A 19,014-nucleotide genomic window follows, 5' to 3' on the forward strand; every position below is an offset into this window, starting at 1 on the left:
TATTTTATTTTTCAGTTCTAGAATTTTCATTTTCTTTTTTTTACGGACTGCAATTCTCTGGTAAAATTCTCCATCTTTTTAACTATTTTCTATACCTTTCTACGATTTTCTATGATTTAAACTCTTTCCCAAATAATTCTATCATCTTAGCCACCCTAAAGGCTGTTTTTTATTATCTGTATTTTTCCTCTTACTTTTTTGTGATTCTGTCCTATCACCTGGTATGCTCTGTAATTTTTGACTGAATGCAAAGCACTACATATGAAAATTTGTAGAGGCTCTGGATGATGTTAATGTCTTTTAAAGAGAGTTCACCCTTTCTTCTAAGCGCTCAGTGTAGGGACTGATAACCTAAATCTCCAAATGGATTAGGGCAACCTGAGACTGGGTTATTTTACAGCAAGTCCAATATCTTCTGTCTACTTTCTCCCCATCTTCTACTTCCAAAAAAATGGTCAGTGACAAGCAAACTGCCTTACTACTTTAAAACTTAGTACTTAGTACCAACTTCAATACTTTTACAATGGAATTTCTAAAATTTTATATAATCTATTTTGATGGTACCAAGTCTTTATGAATTTCATTATGGACTCTTAAGACTATTCACTGTGAATGAGAATCTTTGCTTACTGAGATTGTGCCATTAATTCCATATATGATGCAGTAACAGCATTTTAATTGCTGCAAGCAAAGCACAAATCTGACGAATTACATTGTATATAATTAGAATAAAAACAAACAAGTTACAGGTTAAAAATACTTTCCAAAGGTAATTTATTTTCCATATGATGTAAATTAAATTCTTTTAGTGCTTCATCACTCTGGTACTAAACACTGACTCACAGTTTAACCCGTTTTTTAGATAACAGATGTTATATAAGAAGTCTTATATTACCCATTGAATATAAAAAATTATTTGAAATATATAATAAAACTTATCGTCCATATTAACAAGGAGAAAAATGAAGCCTAATATTTTTGCCAAATTTTTAGTTTTGGGTTTCTGCATATTTCAGAAAATAATTAATGTAGATTCATTACTATCTTACTTTTTATTTTGTATTACATTTAGAAATAGGAAGTTAATATTGTACATAAAACTGAAATTAAATGTAACATTATTTTGGAAAACACGAAGAGGTCTTTCATGAAAATCATGTTTTTCTATCAATTTGAAAAAATAAGTCTATAGGAGAAAAAACTGCAAATCACATATCTGCTACCAAACACATTCTTTGATACTTTTAACCATCCCTCAAATATCTGTATTTGCATACATATGGCAAATAAGCACATGAAAAGATAATCAACATGTTTGGTCCTTAAGAAAATGCAAATTAAAACAATGAAAGAGAAGTACATGCCTATTAGAATGGCTAAAAAAAAAAAAAAGAAGTATGACAATACCAAGTATTGTCAAGGATACAGATCAAATGGACTGCTTACAAACTACTATAGAAGACAAAATGGTACAGCCACTTGGGAAACCAGTTTGGTGGTTTCTTATAAAGTTAAACATACACTTAAAATATGACCCAGCAATTCCACTTCTAGGTAGTTTCCTAAGCAAAATGAAAATGTGTTCACAAAAAAGCTATATGCAAATTTTAAAAGCAAATGTTTATAGAAGCTTCACTCATAATCACCCAAAACTGGAAACAACCCAAATATACCTCAACTGGAGAATGGGTGAACCAACTGTGGTATATCCATACAATAGAACAATGCTCGGAAGTAAAAAAGAATGAAATAACCGATGCATCAACAGCACGGATGACTCTCAAAGGCACTATGATAAGTGGAAGAAGCTAGACTCAAAAGATACAAACCACATGGTTTAATTTATAGGATATCCTGAAAGAGGCAAAGGATGGGAATTGGAGAGGAATTTGGGGGAGTGACAACTGTTCTCTATCTTGACTGTGGTGGTGGTTACACAAATGTATAAATTTTATACATTTGTATACACAGTGCATACACTAAAAATAGTAAACCTTATTGTATGTATATTAAACCTCAGTTTAAAATAATGAAAAAAAGAAGTTTAAAGCCAAGAAAATATATTTCCCTTAAGAAGAAAAAGGTAACGAAAATTTAAACTATCTAAATGTATACGTATACAAAACACCAGAAAAATCCCCAGCTATTTTGCAAAATAAAATAAATCACTATTAGCCCATCTTCCTCCAAAAGATCGAAAGCTTTCCAACTCACAGAGGAATACATACAGTACTAGGAACTAAAGTTCTCTTTTGATTATTTTGATTTTCTCAGTGAAATAGGAAACAGACAATCAGCTGAAAGTGAGAGGGTAGGAGGAAATGTTGGAGGTTTATGAAAAGGAGAAGGTATGAAATATTTGGGAGAAAGGTTGGCAAGCTTTTTCTGTAAAAGATCAGACAGTGAATATTTTAGGCTTTCAGAGTCATACAATCTCTGTCACAGTTACTCAACTCTGGTACTGGAAGGAGAAAACAGCCACTGACATTCCATAAAGGAATGGATATGGCTATGTTCCAATAAAAGTTTAATTACCCTAACAGGCAACAGGTGGAACTGGCTCATGGGCTGAAATATGGACCCCATCTAGATGAGTGGTAGACTGAATGGACTGTGAGGGAATACACGATTTCCAAAAGGCATTAAGGGCCCCACTTAATGTTTAATGTGACCCTAATTCAGCACAGCTTTGTTTTATTTCACAAACGGCAAGAGTTAAATTTCCCAAAGTTGTAATTTAGCCAAGTGAGTACTATGTATGAGAGAGAACAAAAAGTATGAGTTAAGCAAAGTAGTGATTACGAAGACAACAGAATTTAAACTGGAAAGGAAAGAGATGCTGAGGAAAAGGAGCGCTAGTGAAAAGGAGGTATAATGACTGGACTGTAGGTCCTAGTAGAGATAAAAGATTGTTGAAACCTAAGTACCAGAAAGCATCAGCAGCAATGACAGGAGATAGTGCTTAGAAAATGAGAAACTGAAATCATGAAGAGATTAAGGTTTGGTAACCACTAGCCTAAGGTATGACAAAGAGTGAGGTAGAATGAATGACAAGATCATCAATAAAGCAGAGGTCTAAGAACTGACAGAGTAGGACAGTCAAAGAATAAACTTTGACACTGGTTGGCAAACTTACCCTATAAAGAGTCAGATAGTAAATATATTAAGTTTTGTGGGCAAAGAGGTAAAAATCAAGGATATTGTATACATACTTCTATAAGGAAAAAAGAACTTCCATGTATATTTTATTGATGAAATTCAACATATAATAATAATAAGGATGATAATAACAGAATAGCAAAGTAATAATAGAATATAATTTCTGACCATACAGATGTACTAATGAGAAGACTGGGATAATTTTTTATGGGAGGATGTTGTGTTTCACTGAATTGGGGTTGGAAGTTAATGTTCCTTATCATCAAAGTTGATTGCAAACGTTTATCTGCTAATGCTGATCTGTAATGAGATTTTATGTATTCTTTAAAACTCTTTTAAAAGTCACAAAGATACTGACATTAATCCATGAAAATAGAATTTTAATTAAGAATTATTCATCACTTGGAAGGCATTTATAGAATTCTGTTAGATTCTTTTCTTGATATTTGCCTTTTAGCATGCTATTACATTGGAGATGAATTACTTGCAACTGAAGGAGGAGGTGGCGTTACAGTTGAATGGTTTGTGAAATACAAAAATTTCTTTTGCGCTTGCATCAAGGTCTAAAATCTAATGAAAATATAATTTGAGGCTGGAAAATGTATCTACCCCATATTTATGTGGGAATGGAGATTTTGCCTCTTGTAACTGGTAACAATAGGGGAAGTGTATATAAAGCAGCATTTTGTGATTCAACATTAGCAGCTTTCAAAACGACTTTACCACATAAGTTTCACTATCAACACTGTTTTCCCCTTGTAGCATTAGGTTTAACTTACTAAGAAACATTTTCAAGTCTTCAGCAAAACCTAATTTTCAGAGCCATTTTCCATTGTTCTATATAATAGTGGTTGGGAGTAGTTCTCATTCAGAAAAATTCTAATGTTACATCTATATTCGGAAACTCCCAGGGGTGCCTGGGTGGCTCAGTCAGTCAAGTATCTGACCCTTGATTTTAGCTCAGGTCATGATCTCACAGTTTGCAAGTTCAAGCCCCACAATGAGCTCTGTGCTGACAGTGTACAGCCTGCTTGGGATTCTCTCTCTCCCTTTCTTTCTCCCTCTCTCTCTCAAAAATAAACATTAAAAAAAAAAAAAAAAAGAACAACCTTCCAATGAAACTTTACCAATTCTAACATATTAAACTGCTATTAGAATAAGTCAGGATATTCGCTTCTGTTTCAGAGGAAAATTCATGGGAGCAATAAGGGTTAAATCCATTAGAGCAAATGAAGATTGCAGTTGATAACTACTGGTTCAATGACACATAATAAATTCAAATGTTTCCACAAAGTACTGCTCAGGTAATACAATGAACAAGCTTTAAATGCTTTACATTTTCTCAAGCTCTGTAAATTAGTTCAACTAAACTTTTTCAGCTCCACACATATTTCTCCCACAATCAGTTGTAACACATCTTAGTGGAGTCCACTTTGGATTATACTGAAATAATGTTTTCTTGTGTATTCTTTTTAAGAAAATAAAACCACCTTTATTGAGATTTAATTTAACCATTTAAAGTGTATCATTCCATTTTGAAAATATTCTTGCCTACAGTTGTTCCACAGAGGCTAATTCTTCAGTCACTTCATACCTGGCACAGTCTCCTTGAGTAAGTAACAATTGAGTAGTACTGGTAACATCTGTCAACTAATCAAGAGCCAAGGAGACCACCTGAAATCATTTCCCTTATTTTTTAATTGACTATTGATGTTGCTCCATGTAGGATTTCATTTGAAACCCAGGGTTCCACAATAAAGGCTGAGAACCAACTGGCCTATACTGCCTTCACTCCATTAGTTACTTCTGTTTACACTGCTATTAAATTTCATCTATACTTATTCTTCCTTTAAAATATCTCTCACATCAATCTCATTCCATTTCTGGTCTTAATGTCTTGTTCATAAATTCAGATCCTCATTGCTTTGCAAGAGTATGATAGTGGCATTCCTAAGAAACCTCATAAAAACAATTGTTGCAATGAGAGAGAAAAAGAAAGATTGGGATTCATTTCAGAAGTTACTTTCAGTAGAAAAAAAAAAACTTAAAAAAATTTTTTTATCATTTATTTATTTTTGAGAGAGAGAGAGAGCAGAGAGGGGCAGAGAGAGAAGGAGACACAGAATCTGAAGCAGGCTCCAGGCTCCAAGCTGTCAGCACAGAGTCCAACGTGGAGCTCAAACCCAGGGACCATGAGATCATGACCTGAGCTGAAGTTGGACGCTTAACTGACTGAGCCACCTAGGCGTCCCGGGGGGGGGGGGGGAAAAACAAAAAAACTTTAATAGCTAATTAGTCAATCTAAAATTCAAACACTCCTGACCAAATAAATAAATCCTGACTGTTAAAGAACAATGGCTTCAACTTTCAATTCACCACTGTAATGATTTAATGTAAACTTTGTTTATACACAATATTCAGGAACATATTTATCATTCAAGAACTGTCATCCAAAATGTTAAAATAATGCAAATGTTAACAGCTTAGAAATACAAAATACCACATGAAATACAAAGGGAAAAATGACCAAAACTGCTATTATTCTGCTAGAACAGTCTGTTACCATTGTCTATTTCGTGGCTACAATCTAATTCTTTTTAATATCATAAAAAACCTACACAACATCAGTTAGCCACTGAGCAAATTCTCCTATTAAATAATAGAAGTCTCAACGGTTAAATGCAGCATCAAGCAATGTTTTTAGTAGGTGGCCTCTACCCCTCCTTGTAACGATAGTTCTCTTCTCCACCCCTGCTTCGCATTTCATCTCCTTAATAACAGCCCCTCAAATATCTCCTAGTCCCTAATCATTTATGCCCATGGCTTTAGCATAAGGAAATCCTGGTATTTTTCACTGAATCCTAACAATTTAAAAGAATACCCTTCAGTTCCAGGTTTCCATGAGTCCATCCTCCATTTCCTCCCAATTCTGGCATTAGAAAAATAAAATGTCTTAACAGGAAGATCTGTCTATAGGTATAAAGCTACTTTCTTAAGACTCTATAGAGTTACTGCTGATCAGACTTCATGTCCCTCCCCTCTATCCAATGATACATAACTAAAAAGTAGATGAAGTAGGTAAGAACACACCTGACTGAATTTTAAGGATGAAGACCACTCTTCCATTATATAAGGAGAACAGGACTATATATGAGAATACTATTGTAGCTTCAAACAATAGCAATATATGCTATTCTTTTTGTGCCAGTATTTATTTTTTCACAATTGCGTCTGTCTTTTTAAATTTTAAATAATCTATAATCTAGTCAGCTCCCCAAGGTAATTAAGAGTTGACTGAATATACTTTCTAGAATAATTAAAAATGCACACTGAAAGTTCTTGCTTAGCAGTTATTCTTTATATGCCCTTAGAAAGTCAAAATCAAAATAGATAATGAAATGTAAGTAAAGAAGAATCAGTTAAGCCTTGGAAAGAATTTACAGATGGATGAAAATATATGGGGAGGGGGAATCAATAAACTTCTAATTGATTTATTTTCTATGTCCTGTAGAAAATAAAGAGTAGGAAGTATTTCCATCAATGACCAATAATGCAAACAGCATAAAAGCAGCACAGGAGATGGAGCTGAAGAGATAAATTAACTACCTACTACTACATTAGGATGTCAGTCCTATGACATATTTGCTTCCTAACAGTATCATGAAGTTCATGTGACTCTCTCCAAAAGATCTATAGGAGAGCAAAAAAGTTATAAAATATGTAGAAGCAGTTCCTATTATTGTGGCTGCTTTCAAAGAATGTTAAGACACTTCCATAAAATTCAAAGTAAGAGTTGAAAATGATAATAACATTTAAGAACTTGTGAAAATCAGAAACTCTTCAGAGATAACGTCTAAGGAACTTAAAAGTATCCAGGAGGGGTGCCTGGGTGGCTCAAGTCAGTTAAATGTCCAGCTTTGGCTCAGGTCATGATCCCATGGTTCGTGAGTTCAAGCCCCACATCAGGCTCTGTGTTGACAGCTCAGAGCCTGGAGCCTGTTTCCGATTCTGTGTCTCCCTCTCTCTCTGCCTCATATCCATTCTCTCAAAAATAAATAAACATTAGAGGCACCTGGGTGGCTCAGTCGGTTGGGCGTCCGACTTCGGCCCAGGTCATAATCTCACAGTTCGTGGGCTTGAGCCCTGCACTGGGCTCTGTGCTGACAGCTCAGAGCCTGGAGCCTGCTTTGAATTCTGTGTCTCCCTCTCTCTCTGCCCCTTCCCTACTCACACTCTGTCTCTGTCTCTCAAAAATAAATAAACATTGAAAAAAAAATTTTTTTAATAAAAAATAAACATTAAAAAGAATTAAAGTATCCAGGAAAATAAGAACAAATAACCTTGATAAGTAAAATCAGATCGCCTTACTCTATATCCTATTTCTTCATCTTTTGTCCAAACCAGACAGTACATTTTGTCAGCCACTCTTCCATCAAAGACCCTAATAAAATATATGAATCCCGAAATTGTCATTAAGAGTTGTCAAATGAAAAACTTTTTCAACCAATAATTTTTTTTCTTTATCAGCCAATCCAAACATCTGAAAATGTAACGAATTCTAGATGTGAAAAGCATGAATGCTGGTAATCCACTCAAATGAATTCTGGAATAATAAGTAGTAGTTGTCAGAAAGCTTCAAATACTGAAGGTCTTCAGGTATTTGAATTCAAGGAAGTAACTGTATTCTTCCAAAAGAATGTGTACAAGAAACCATCAGATTTAGATTCAACTGTCTTAATGCTTCATCTTCTGTGGAGTATGAAATAATAAGGGGTAGGGGGGAGTCAGGGAAAGACCCATATTAAAGTAACTTATCTTGTTCTAGACTAACCACATTTTCTAAAGTAACTAAAAATGATTTTAAAACAATCAAAACTGAGAAACTGCTGCCCAGAAGTAACTTTCAAAAAATTTAGAAGTTCTATGTGTTAAGTTAAATGTGGGGAGTCCTTTTTTAGCTCTTTTCCTGAGAATTAGTGCATCCTATACTGTCCAAAAATGAAGAGAATCTTGGGCACCTCAGTGACTCAGTTGATTAAGCATCTGACTCTTGGTTTTAGCTCAGGCCATGATCTCAGGGTTCATGAGATCGAGTCCTGCGCCAGGCTCTGCACAGACAGCATGGAGACTGCTTGGGGTTCTCTCTCTACTCTCTCTCTCTGCCCCTTCCCCACTTGCTCTCTCTCTCAAAATACATAAATTTAAATATTAAAAACAACAATGAAGAGGATCTAAAGTCCAAAATACATAACTCTGTTTCACTGCAATACTCCATTGGTTTCCAAATTTTGCCTACTTCTCACAACTTGGTCACAAAACTGAAGTAATATTACATTCCTTAAAGCTTAACAATGTTGTTTCATTTGTTTAAAAACCTTTAATACCTGAAAATAAACTTGATTAATACATTTGCAATTATCTGAATAAATTATTCATTTAGTTCTAAACAGTTAACAAAAAAAGTAACACATTCACTAAATTTCCACTTTTCTTCACAGACCAATAATATACTTCCAACATGGAATTTAAATGCCCTGATATTTTATAATGCTTACAGGATAATAAATTTGTCACTCCTTAGCCTGGCATCAAGATTTGACAATACAGTTCTAAAATCAAGCTTTCTAGTCTTAGCTCTTCACCCCCAATCTACACCATCCCCTTTTCTGCTCTATTCAGAATGGCCACTTACACACTGTCCATCTTGCTTTTGTTTACTCCATATCAGGTGGGACCTGCTCTTACTGCTACATCCACAGACTTCATTTCAGGCAGGCACACCCAGTTACCTGCAAGCTATAAGGCCAGGTCTGTGAGTGGCTCTGCTCTTACCCAAACAAAATAAAAACCTCCATGTTTAAAATCAAAAGTTTTTGTCAACCCAAAATTTTCTTGGTGCTTGATCTACCCTTTGAATAGCATGCTGGTTAAGAGAATGAATTCTGAAGACCTGGACTGTGTTGTTAACCAACTGCGCACACTGAGGCAAGTTACTATTTAATCATTTTGACCCTCAGTTTCCTTACCTGTAAAAAAAAAAAAAAAAGGGGGGGGGGGGGGGAAGAATAGTAGCCTCTCCTTGCAGGACTGCTGTGAGGATAAAGTGAGATAACTTATGTACTGTTTAATTCAGTTCTTGGCAGAGAACAGGTACTCAATAAATTTATTTGACATTATTATTAGGGTCATGATCTGAATTCTTAGGAATTTCTAGCTTTTTAACTATCTTAAAGTACCTGCCTCTTTTTGGTTCTTTTAACCTAGCACATTTAGCATACCTAGCAAGACACACTGCTTGTCCTGTTATGTGGCATCTCCAATTGTCCTGATGTCTTTCAAAATGTCTGTCCCTCTCTCTGTGTTTCTGAACTTATTATCTGCTTACCTATCTCTGCCCAAACATTCCCAACTTCAATACACCAGATTTTTCTCCTGGTCCTGGCTTCATCATGCTTCTGCTCTACTACCTATAGTTCCCGTGATGACACCTAACTGCCATGTAACACATGGAAAACTCTAACATCTTCCACGAAGCCACCAATCTGAATCTTCACTGGCCTAAACACTTCAAGCACATGTTGTCTGTACTTGCTTGTACAGGACTTGTCAAATTGTGAGTCATCTCACTCACATGTTCACTCATTCAATAATGATACAAATAAAAGAATGAGACTACTTCGAGATTCCCAATTTGTTAAACTAGAGACTGTCAAAACAAACGATAAACTTTTTTTTTTTTTTTTTTTAACTGCAGACACTATGAACTAACAAAGAACATTTCACATGGATTTGAGGGGAAGGGACTCACATACACAAAATATACACAATTGAAAACTAGGCAACTTTCATTATACAGCCTCTGGTTCTCCGTATTTCGGTACTAATGCATAATGTTAAAATGGAGTTAATTTTCAGAATGACTTCTCCGAATAAAAAAACTTTAAAAGTATGACATAGTTTTATTTATGTATGTATGTGTGTGTATACACATGTGTATATGTGGGTGTGCGTATGATTTCTTTTACATCTTTACTGAGATACTTGGTTTTATAGTGTTAAAGCTTTATATGTATTTTATGTGTAATCAAATCTTTTAGTGTGAACTATCAACAGTTTTACAGAGGGAAAAAACCTGGTTTCTGGCTTTGTTAAACCAGAGAAATGTCAGTCACAGCAATCTGTAGTTAGTTCCCTGCTTAATCTTTCTTGGCAGGCTCTGCCCATGCCAGTGCTAGTATCTAGCTTCAGCAATCAAAGTGCCAGCAGCAAGTAATGCAGGCAACATCCTCAGTAGCAAAAACAGTATTCACTTCCTTCATCTCCACAAACAAGAGTTAAACTCTAACTAGGTCTGTAACATTTTCCTTTAATGAGACCTCTCTCTATTATAGCTAATAAACTACAGATTGGGGATTCAAACAAGAGAAAAAAATTGTATGTTTTATTAATAACTGAACTATAATGAAGGAAGTACAAAGTGTTGAGTTAATTTAGTCAAGGGTGAATCAACATTCTTACTCCACCCCACTAGCCCAACTGGTTTTTAAAAAAAGAAAATGCTATCGTTCAGCCTTTTAACACGGTTGCGAATAAAAGTCAGAGTCAGAAGGAAAAGCAGCTCAACATGTTTCAGGTGTAAAGAGTGCTAACTTAGGTGACAGGTTTTCCAGGTTCTTATGTTTCATCTATACAATTGTATGTATGAAGAACTAAAGCTTTAAAAAAGCTTTTTCTTAACGTTTATTTTTAAGAGAGAGATGGACACACTGTGAGCGGGGCAGGGGCAGAGAGAGAGGGAGACAGAATCTGAAGCCGGCTCCAGGCGGAGAGCTGTCAACACAGAGCCCAAAGTGGGGCTCGAACTCACAAACTCATGACCACAATCTGAGCCAAAGTCGGACACTTGACCAACCGAGCCACCCAGGCGCCCCCAAAGCCTTAAAGAAAAAAAAAAAAGGAAAAGAAACTAATGAAAATGCTTAACTCTGAATGATTTGGTTTATTTTCAAAATCCTTTTTATTTTAGGGAGGAAGAAGATTCTATAAAAACTTCCCCACATACAAAAATGGCTCCTGACATCTTACTAATGAGATAAAAATAAATTATGAAAACTGCCATACTATAAAAATAACCATGATTTGCTAAAACAGGCAGAATATCAAGATAGGTATTCTGTGGTTTACTACTTATTGGAATTTAAAGAACTAATACAAAATTAAAATAAAATATTGAGGGGCAGCTGGGTGGTTCAGTCAGTTAAGCATCCGACTTGATTTCAGCTCAGTCATGATATCTCAAGGTTCGTGAGATCCAGCTCTGCATCAGGCTCTGCACTACAGCATGGAGCCTGCTTGGGATTCACATTCATTCTCTCTCTCCCCCTCTCCCCCTCCCCTCCCAAAACAAATAAAATAAAATAAAATATTGAAAATTATATTAAGTTCTTTACACCTCAAACCCATACCCCCTTCTCCATGGCAGTAAGACTGCCACTTCCTTAGAGTAAAAGTGTGACAAGGTGCCTAGAGAAGAACATAACTGGATATATGTTATTTGAAAATTTAGTCTATATATGCATTTGAAAATGCAAAGGAAAAGACACCGTAGATAAAATAAAAGTACATGATGACATCGTAAATCTGCCAGTGACAATGAATGCTTAACTTTGGTATGTACGTGACCCTAAACAAAATGATCAATTAAGATGTTTATGTTCAATCTTGGCTTCAAGTCCACACCTTCTCTCCCATATTCCCAAACATACCGTAAGCAAAGGGCCTAGAACACATTCACAAAGAAGATAGAAATCTCCCATAAATGCCAAAAATAGCAGTCCCAAGAATATTTGCCCTTTTCAATGCTTTAGGCTACAGCTTTAACCAGAATTTCATGGATCAGCCTCTAGATGAAACAGTACTCCCCCTAAAAATGATATTTCATAGGTTAATCCACATTCTGGAAACATTATTAAGTGATAACCTATCCAAGCTGAGTTTTACAATTTTCTATTTGAAAAGCAAATCAAGCTTTTGGTTTTTAAAAGCCACAGATTTCTTGATTGGTGACAAAAGCAGTCAAGCAGGTAATGATTTTCAATCGTGTTGCAAATAGAGCAGAGTACAGGCTTGGAGGCTGGGAAAGCTACAGGAGTCAGTAGAATGAGGCCTAGAGGAATGAGGGAGACCGTAAGGAAAACTGAGCCTGTAGGAACTAGCAGTTCTTCTCATGACATGACCTTTGAGGATCAGTTGATAAATGACTCATTACCTTCTAGACAATTTAAAAATGGATAAAAATACACAAAATTTCTTTACTGCCATAACTACTTCGATGCATTCTTCTAAATTAAGAACGTAGAGAGAGAAAGCCTTGACATGGGCAAACTTTAGGGCACTGCCCCCCTCTCCAAAACTAAAAGCCATTTAAAACATGAAAGAAGAACAGTAAGGACAGAATAATACATGTTGGAGAACATATTTGTGGTTCTAAATATATATTCCCAGATAGGTATAGCTTACAGGTATCTTGATTACAAGACAAAAGTACCTTACTGTCTTCAGAAAGAGTCCATAAAAAGAACCAAGAAAATGAAGAAGGAAAAGCAATTCCCTTTTTGTCAGTTCCATCTGGGGGGTTGAGGTGGGGTGAACAGTGAAGCAAACTGAGTGTCTCTTCAAAGGAAACTTTTCTCTGTTAAGGAACCATAGTTACTGGTTTGCTCTGGTTGTTCCTCTCAATTTCGTATCTTTTTCTAACTGTATACTCTATAACATGAGAACCCCAGCCTTTGCTTCCGTCCTTTTTAGATATTACTAAATATCTTAGGAAGATACTTACTAAATAACTTAGGAAGGCTAAGGTGTAAGTGGCTTAGTGGCATAGCAAGAAAAACTCAAAAAAGTCCAAAGATATTGTTCTGCTTCTAGTCCCATTCTGCAGTTAAGTGATTTCACATGTATATCTGGAGTCACAGAGTTAAGTTGGAATCTTAGCTCCATCATATATTTACCAGATTATATAAATTTAGAAAAATTTCTTAACTTCTTCTGTGTGCTTCATCTTACTTCCTCAACAAAAAATGTGGACAGTAATAGCTCCTCTTTCAAGATTAATGTGAGAACTAAATGAGCTATTTAACAAAATATTTATTAGCACAATATCTGATCTCAGTAAATTATCAATAAATATTAACTACCCATTATAACCTGTTTAAATCCAAGATACCCTTCCTGGCCTAGCAGAGTTGTTTTTCCAGTGAGATTACAGAGTTGTGACCAGCACATTAAAGAAAAATTTACTAGAACAGAACAGAAAATAGCAGAGTGCAGTAACAGAAAGTACTGTTTCAAAAATCTTCTTGTCAGATACACACACACACACACACACACACACACACACACACTCCCCTCTCTCCCCCCACCCCCTCTCTCTCAACTGAGCCTCCTGCAGTTTGTCTGTGTTCCCTTCCCTACATACCCTTAATAGCTAACACATCTGACTCTTGCTCAAGGGCACAACAGCATGTTGTATAAAACTCTACAACACTTCTCACACTGTGCTTGTTTATATGTATGTCTCTCCCATTAGAATATAAATTTCATGGAAACTACCTTATATTGCCTGTGTATTTCTGATACCTGAAAAATACTGAAGGCTCAGTAAATTTTTGTTGAATGAATGAGTAAATCATCAAAACCTAATAGGTATTAAGAACATACAAAATTATTTAAGCAGTTTGTCATTACCTGATCAGGTTTTATTACTGTACAGAAATATAAATTTGGCTACAAGTTGCATAAATCAATAAAGTTGTTCTTTCTCCCAAAGTGCCTATTACACTCCCTTCCATCTGGAAGTGATGAATACATGTTTACTTAAGAAACTGAAATGGATGTTGTGCATAATGATCTCTGAAAAGTAGAACTTTAAAGTATATACATGTGCTGCACAGTTGGAAGTTTTATTTAAGGAGACCGGCCACATTCATGCTTCTTTGTTAGGGGCAAAAAGAAAGGGAAGTTATTAGGCAGAAGAAGTTGCTTCTTTTATATGACAAACTGTCCAGGATGCCCTTTCATAGGTACTACAGGTACCTTGAGAAAACATCGAAATAATAACACTGGGCAGATACTTGCTTAATTACTTAATATAGAAAAATATGAAGAACATTAGTATTTTCAATATTCATATATCACCATCATTCCCAAATCTGTTTAAATGTAAGAATCAAAGTGATACCAATTCACCAACTCTGCTTTTGTTCCATCACAAAAAAGGCAAAACACTAGAAATAAATTCTAAAGAAACACTTTTCACCATGCTTATAGACATCAAAGTCAAAAGCTAACAGTCTACTAAGTCAAGGTTATATATAAAACTTGGCTTTACATTTGTCAAAAAATAAAATAAAATAAAATAAAATAGAATAAAATAAAATAAAATAAAATAAAATAAGGGGCGCCTGGGTGGCGCAGTCGGTTAAGCGTCCGACTTCAGCCAGGTCACGATCTCGCGGTCCGTGAGTTCGAGCCCCGCGTCAGGCTCTGGGCTGATGGCTCGGAGCCTGGAGCCTGTTTCCGATTCTGTGTCTCCCTCTCTCTCTGCCCCTCCCCCGTTCATGCTCTGTCTCTCTCTGTCCCAAAAATAAATAAATAAAAAAATAAATAAATAAAAAATAAAATAAAATAAAATAAAAGCAAATAAAATAAAAGCAAATAAACACCTGCTCTAAAATAAGACTTAACTTTTTAAGGTATGGGTTCCTTTATAAGTGATCTGAAATATTTGTTTCTAAATCATTAACAACTTAGCCCAAAAAACTGGAAGTCTCCAATTTATTAGGATTACAACTCTCTTGACACAGTAAGCTATATACATGAACTAGTAAGGGAAAAAAAGTGTGGTATCTTAGGGCTCAGGCATTTTGCTTCTTGCCACTAATTAATATGAACGATAATTACCTAACCCTAAACTTTTTAAACATCTTAGGAAAAAGCTATTTCACAAAAATCTTCTTACATCCTTTTAAATATATTTTATTATGAAATTCTATTTCAAAGTAATTTATTGGGCTTGGACATTAAAGCCAAGTCTTAACAGTTAAGATTGATTTATTGAAAGGAAAAATCTAAACTATGATATACACTCTTAAGAAACAAAACTGATGAAAAGTGGCAAGCAGTTGCTATCTGTTAAAAATTTTTCCCCATATTTAGAATGATAAACTTAATGACCGTAAGAAGGGTGGCAACACTCACCAGTATGAATCTTCTCATGTCTCTGTAGCAGGTACTTCTGTATGAAACGCATGTCACATTGACTACATTGAAATGGTTTTTCACCTTAAAATAATTTCACATCCACAAATTAGTTACTGGATAAAACACAGTTCATAGTTACTATTTCTGAGGAAAGATAAATCTTGAAAGCCCAAATTCTTTAAAATTCCAAATTATCCATAAAATATTTTTATACTATTCATTAATTTAACAGAATTTTATTTCCTCAATTTTCCCCCCACAATTAGAAAATTCACATTCTCACAATCATAGAAAGATGAGATCAAATCTGCTCTATGTCTGAAAAAAAGGAAAAGGAAAAGGAAAAGGAAAAGGAAAAGGAAAAGGAAAAGGAAAAGGAAAAGGAAAGGGAAAAGGAAAAGGAAAAGGAAAGGGAGAGAGAGAAGGAAAGGAAAGGGAGAGAGAGAAGGAAAGGAAAAGGAAAAGAAGAAAGAGAGGGAAGGAGAAAACAATAAAAAAATCAGAAGACTAGAAAGAACTCTACAGGTTATCTATGCTATCTTAAACATCTCTTCTTCCTTTTTATCCAAAAGAAGATCCACCCACCTTGTTCTCTGTGGCTAACTATCACTTTATGCCCTTTCAATTATTTTCTCCAGGACTTTGGGAACTTTCAAACATCTTTTTCCTTTTTTTTTTTTTTTTTTAATCTTGTCTCTTTAATCATTCCTTCTCTGCTGGAACCTTTCCTAGTAAGTATTCTTCAGGTCTGTCCTTTGCAAACAAACTTTCCAGAAATCTTGAAACACTTATTACTTTCTCTCATTCCTTTTCACCATTTCTTCTTAATAGAGTAGTTTACCCCATGTCTCAAATCCTCCACCACCCACTTGTGCTTTAACCCTTATACTCTGCTTTCTTAAAAGCTACTCGTGCTCTCTTTGCTATTTATTCTAACAGCTCTTCTTCAGTTCTCTATTCCTCTCTATCCTCTATGAAGGTTGTGCCATTGCTGATTATACCCTCCTTGGAACCGTCTCTTCTTTTAGTTTCTGGGATACTGTAATTTCCTAGTCCATCAAACGTACCTTACTACTCTATCTTCCCACCCCATATCCTTTAATTTAACCTACGTGTCCAGTGTGTTTCCCCAAGGATCTGTGATTAGTCTTTAGTTCTGCTCTCTATAATGTCATGTTCTTAATTATCATTTTTTAATATCTGATTCCCAAATTCATATTTCAAACTCCATCTGGATGTCTTGCAGAGAAAAATAAATGTTGATAGGCTTTTAATAATACATTCTTTAACAGTTTCTCTAACTGAAAAGAACACATTAAGCCAGATAAGTGTGTAATTATATTATATATAATTATATTATAATTATAATTAATTATGCACATTCGTGCCCATTGTTTTCTCATTTAAAGTTTTCCTGGTTTCCTTCTGATATTCTGGCCTATGAAATCTCTGATTTGAAATAAATACCTGGTTAGTTACAGTCTTAGAAATGAATGACATTTACACAAAGATGAAAATAGTAAAAATAATAATCTCTTAATGGCCATAGGCCCATTTTAATTCAAGAAATACCTGTATGAATGAACACATGTCTCTGTAAGTGATAGTTCGTTCTAAAGGCAGCATTGCAGTGCTCACAAACGTGAGATTTAGGGGTTTTCAAACCAAGTGATCCATCCTCATTTATTGTAAGGATCTAGTTAAAAACAAAAAAAGATAAAAACAAAAGAAGTCTTAAAAACATAATACTCACAAAGGTAATGCTTTTAATTTTTTTATTTGTTTTTTAAGTGTTTAATTATTTTTGAGAGACAGAGCATAAATGGGGGAGGAGCAGAGAGAAAGAGACACAGAATCCAAAGCAGGCTCCAGGCTCTAGGCTCTGAGCTGTCAGCACAGAACCTGATGCAGGGCTCGAACCCACGAACTGTGAGATCAAGACCTGAGTCGGAGTCCGATGCTTAACCAACTGAGCCACCCAGGCGCCTCAAGGTAATGCCTTTTAATGCAAACAATGGTCACCAGAAATTATGACATTTTTCCCCCAAACTTGAAAAGGTTATTAGAATAATGTTATCACTAATTGTAGGAAGGTACAATGTGACTCAGAATGGTAAAAATTATTAGTAAAACCTTGGAACTTGGTTAAATAAGATCTCAGCACTCTGTCCCTTCTCCAAAGCTGATGTCTAACAGAGTCCCTAAGTGCTCTCTGCTAGGGTGAGTATAACTTTATTTTCAATTTCAAACTGTCACAAACATAGGACAAAAGTTTTATGTTTTAGATACATATGGCATAAATATCAATCAGCATAGGACTGGTTAAATAAATCATGGAAAATGAATACAATTTAATGTTATGTGGTTGTAACATAAAATGAGAAAACTCTCTATATATTTATATGGAAAAAGCTCCAGGATTTATTAAGTAAAATATTCAAGGTTTAGAATTTTGTACACAATTCTGCATATTTTTATATATAAAAAAGTACATACAAGGATATATATTTGTATATGCATAATATTTAAGAAGGGTACACATAAAACATGTATAGTAGCCTTGGTTGTGATGGCGGGAACCTGGCAGAGAGGAGATAAAGTGGGAGGGGGACTCTACACTGTTTACACTTAAACCCTTTTCTGAACTATATAAATGCTACCTGTTGCATCCCCCCCCCCCCTTTTTTAAAGAAGAGAAAAAGAGCAATCTAAGTTTTCAAGTCATCCAGCATAGAATTTCGAGTCTGGTTCAGTCTAGGATGTCTAAGGTTATTTATTCTAAGACTACTAAGCTACTGTTGAGCACATTCCTAAAAACATTTATTGGATAAATAAATCAGAATGGCTATGGAGAAGGAAGATGGGTGACAAAGAAATCAACCTTATCTTCCTGGGCTTCATGAGGTTGAGAGTATTACGGGGCCTGGTTTGGGCAGGGCCTGAGTGCAGCTCACCTTTGGGTTTCATGTATTCCAATTTATCAATCATTTGTTGCACATGCAACATTAAACTGACTCATCGGACACACAGCAGAGTAATAATAAATAATCTTTTTTTTTCATTATTGAGGAGAGAAGAAATGAGATAGCAGAATATGATGTGAAGATAACAAAGAAAACTAGTAGGAGATCAGATCAGGAGAAGCACAGCAAGCAAGAGGGAAACAATACTGGAGGTGGGGGCATATAGAGTGGGAACTATGAAACTGTGTCCCACATAGGGTACAACAATCTATGTAACATCTTAGGAAATACAAAGGCCTGTGGAAACTGATTAGGGCCTGTAAACACAGCTATGACCCTTTCTCAAACCTAGAAAACAGGAGAGGTAAGAGGGGAAAGGCTTTAATTTTTTAAAACATTTTTTTACTTTAAATTCAGGAAGACTGTACTGTATGTAAATCAATGGTAATTATCATGCAAATTACACAGGATATTTGGGTTCTGGGCAAACTGCCAATGTGGTCAACAAAGCTTCAAAGACTTATGCACCAGAGTCATAAAGAGAAACATTTGGCACAAAAATGGAAGTGGGTGTCACAGCTTCCTGATGAGAGTCAGTGAGAAGAGAAAGCTTCATCTCTGGCCAGTTTAA

General features: G+C 35.2%; 1 protein-coding gene across 5 annotated transcripts in view; it reads right to left on the reverse strand.

The window, feature by feature from the left end:
- ZNF148 (zinc finger protein 148) overlaps window positions 1-19,014 on the reverse strand; it is a 167,998-nt gene that overhangs the window by 19,216 nt on the left and 129,768 nt on the right. For all 5 annotated transcript variants that reach the window (XM_049629451.1, XM_049629450.1, XM_049629449.1 and 2 more), the window contains 2 exons: window positions 16,993-17,116; window positions 15,418-15,501 (listed from right to left, as the gene is read on the reverse strand). In XM_049629451.1, the coding sequence (XP_049485408.1) occupies window positions 15,418-15,501; window positions 16,993-17,116 (208 nt within the window). The remainder of the gene's footprint in view (window positions 1-15,417; window positions 15,502-16,992; window positions 17,117-19,014) is intronic.

This window comes from Panthera uncia, chromosome C2 (assembly GCF_023721935.1).
Source record: "Panthera uncia isolate 11264 chromosome C2, Puncia_PCG_1.0, whole genome shotgun sequence".
Lineage (NCBI taxonomy): Eukaryota > Metazoa > Chordata > Mammalia > Carnivora > Felidae > Panthera > Panthera uncia.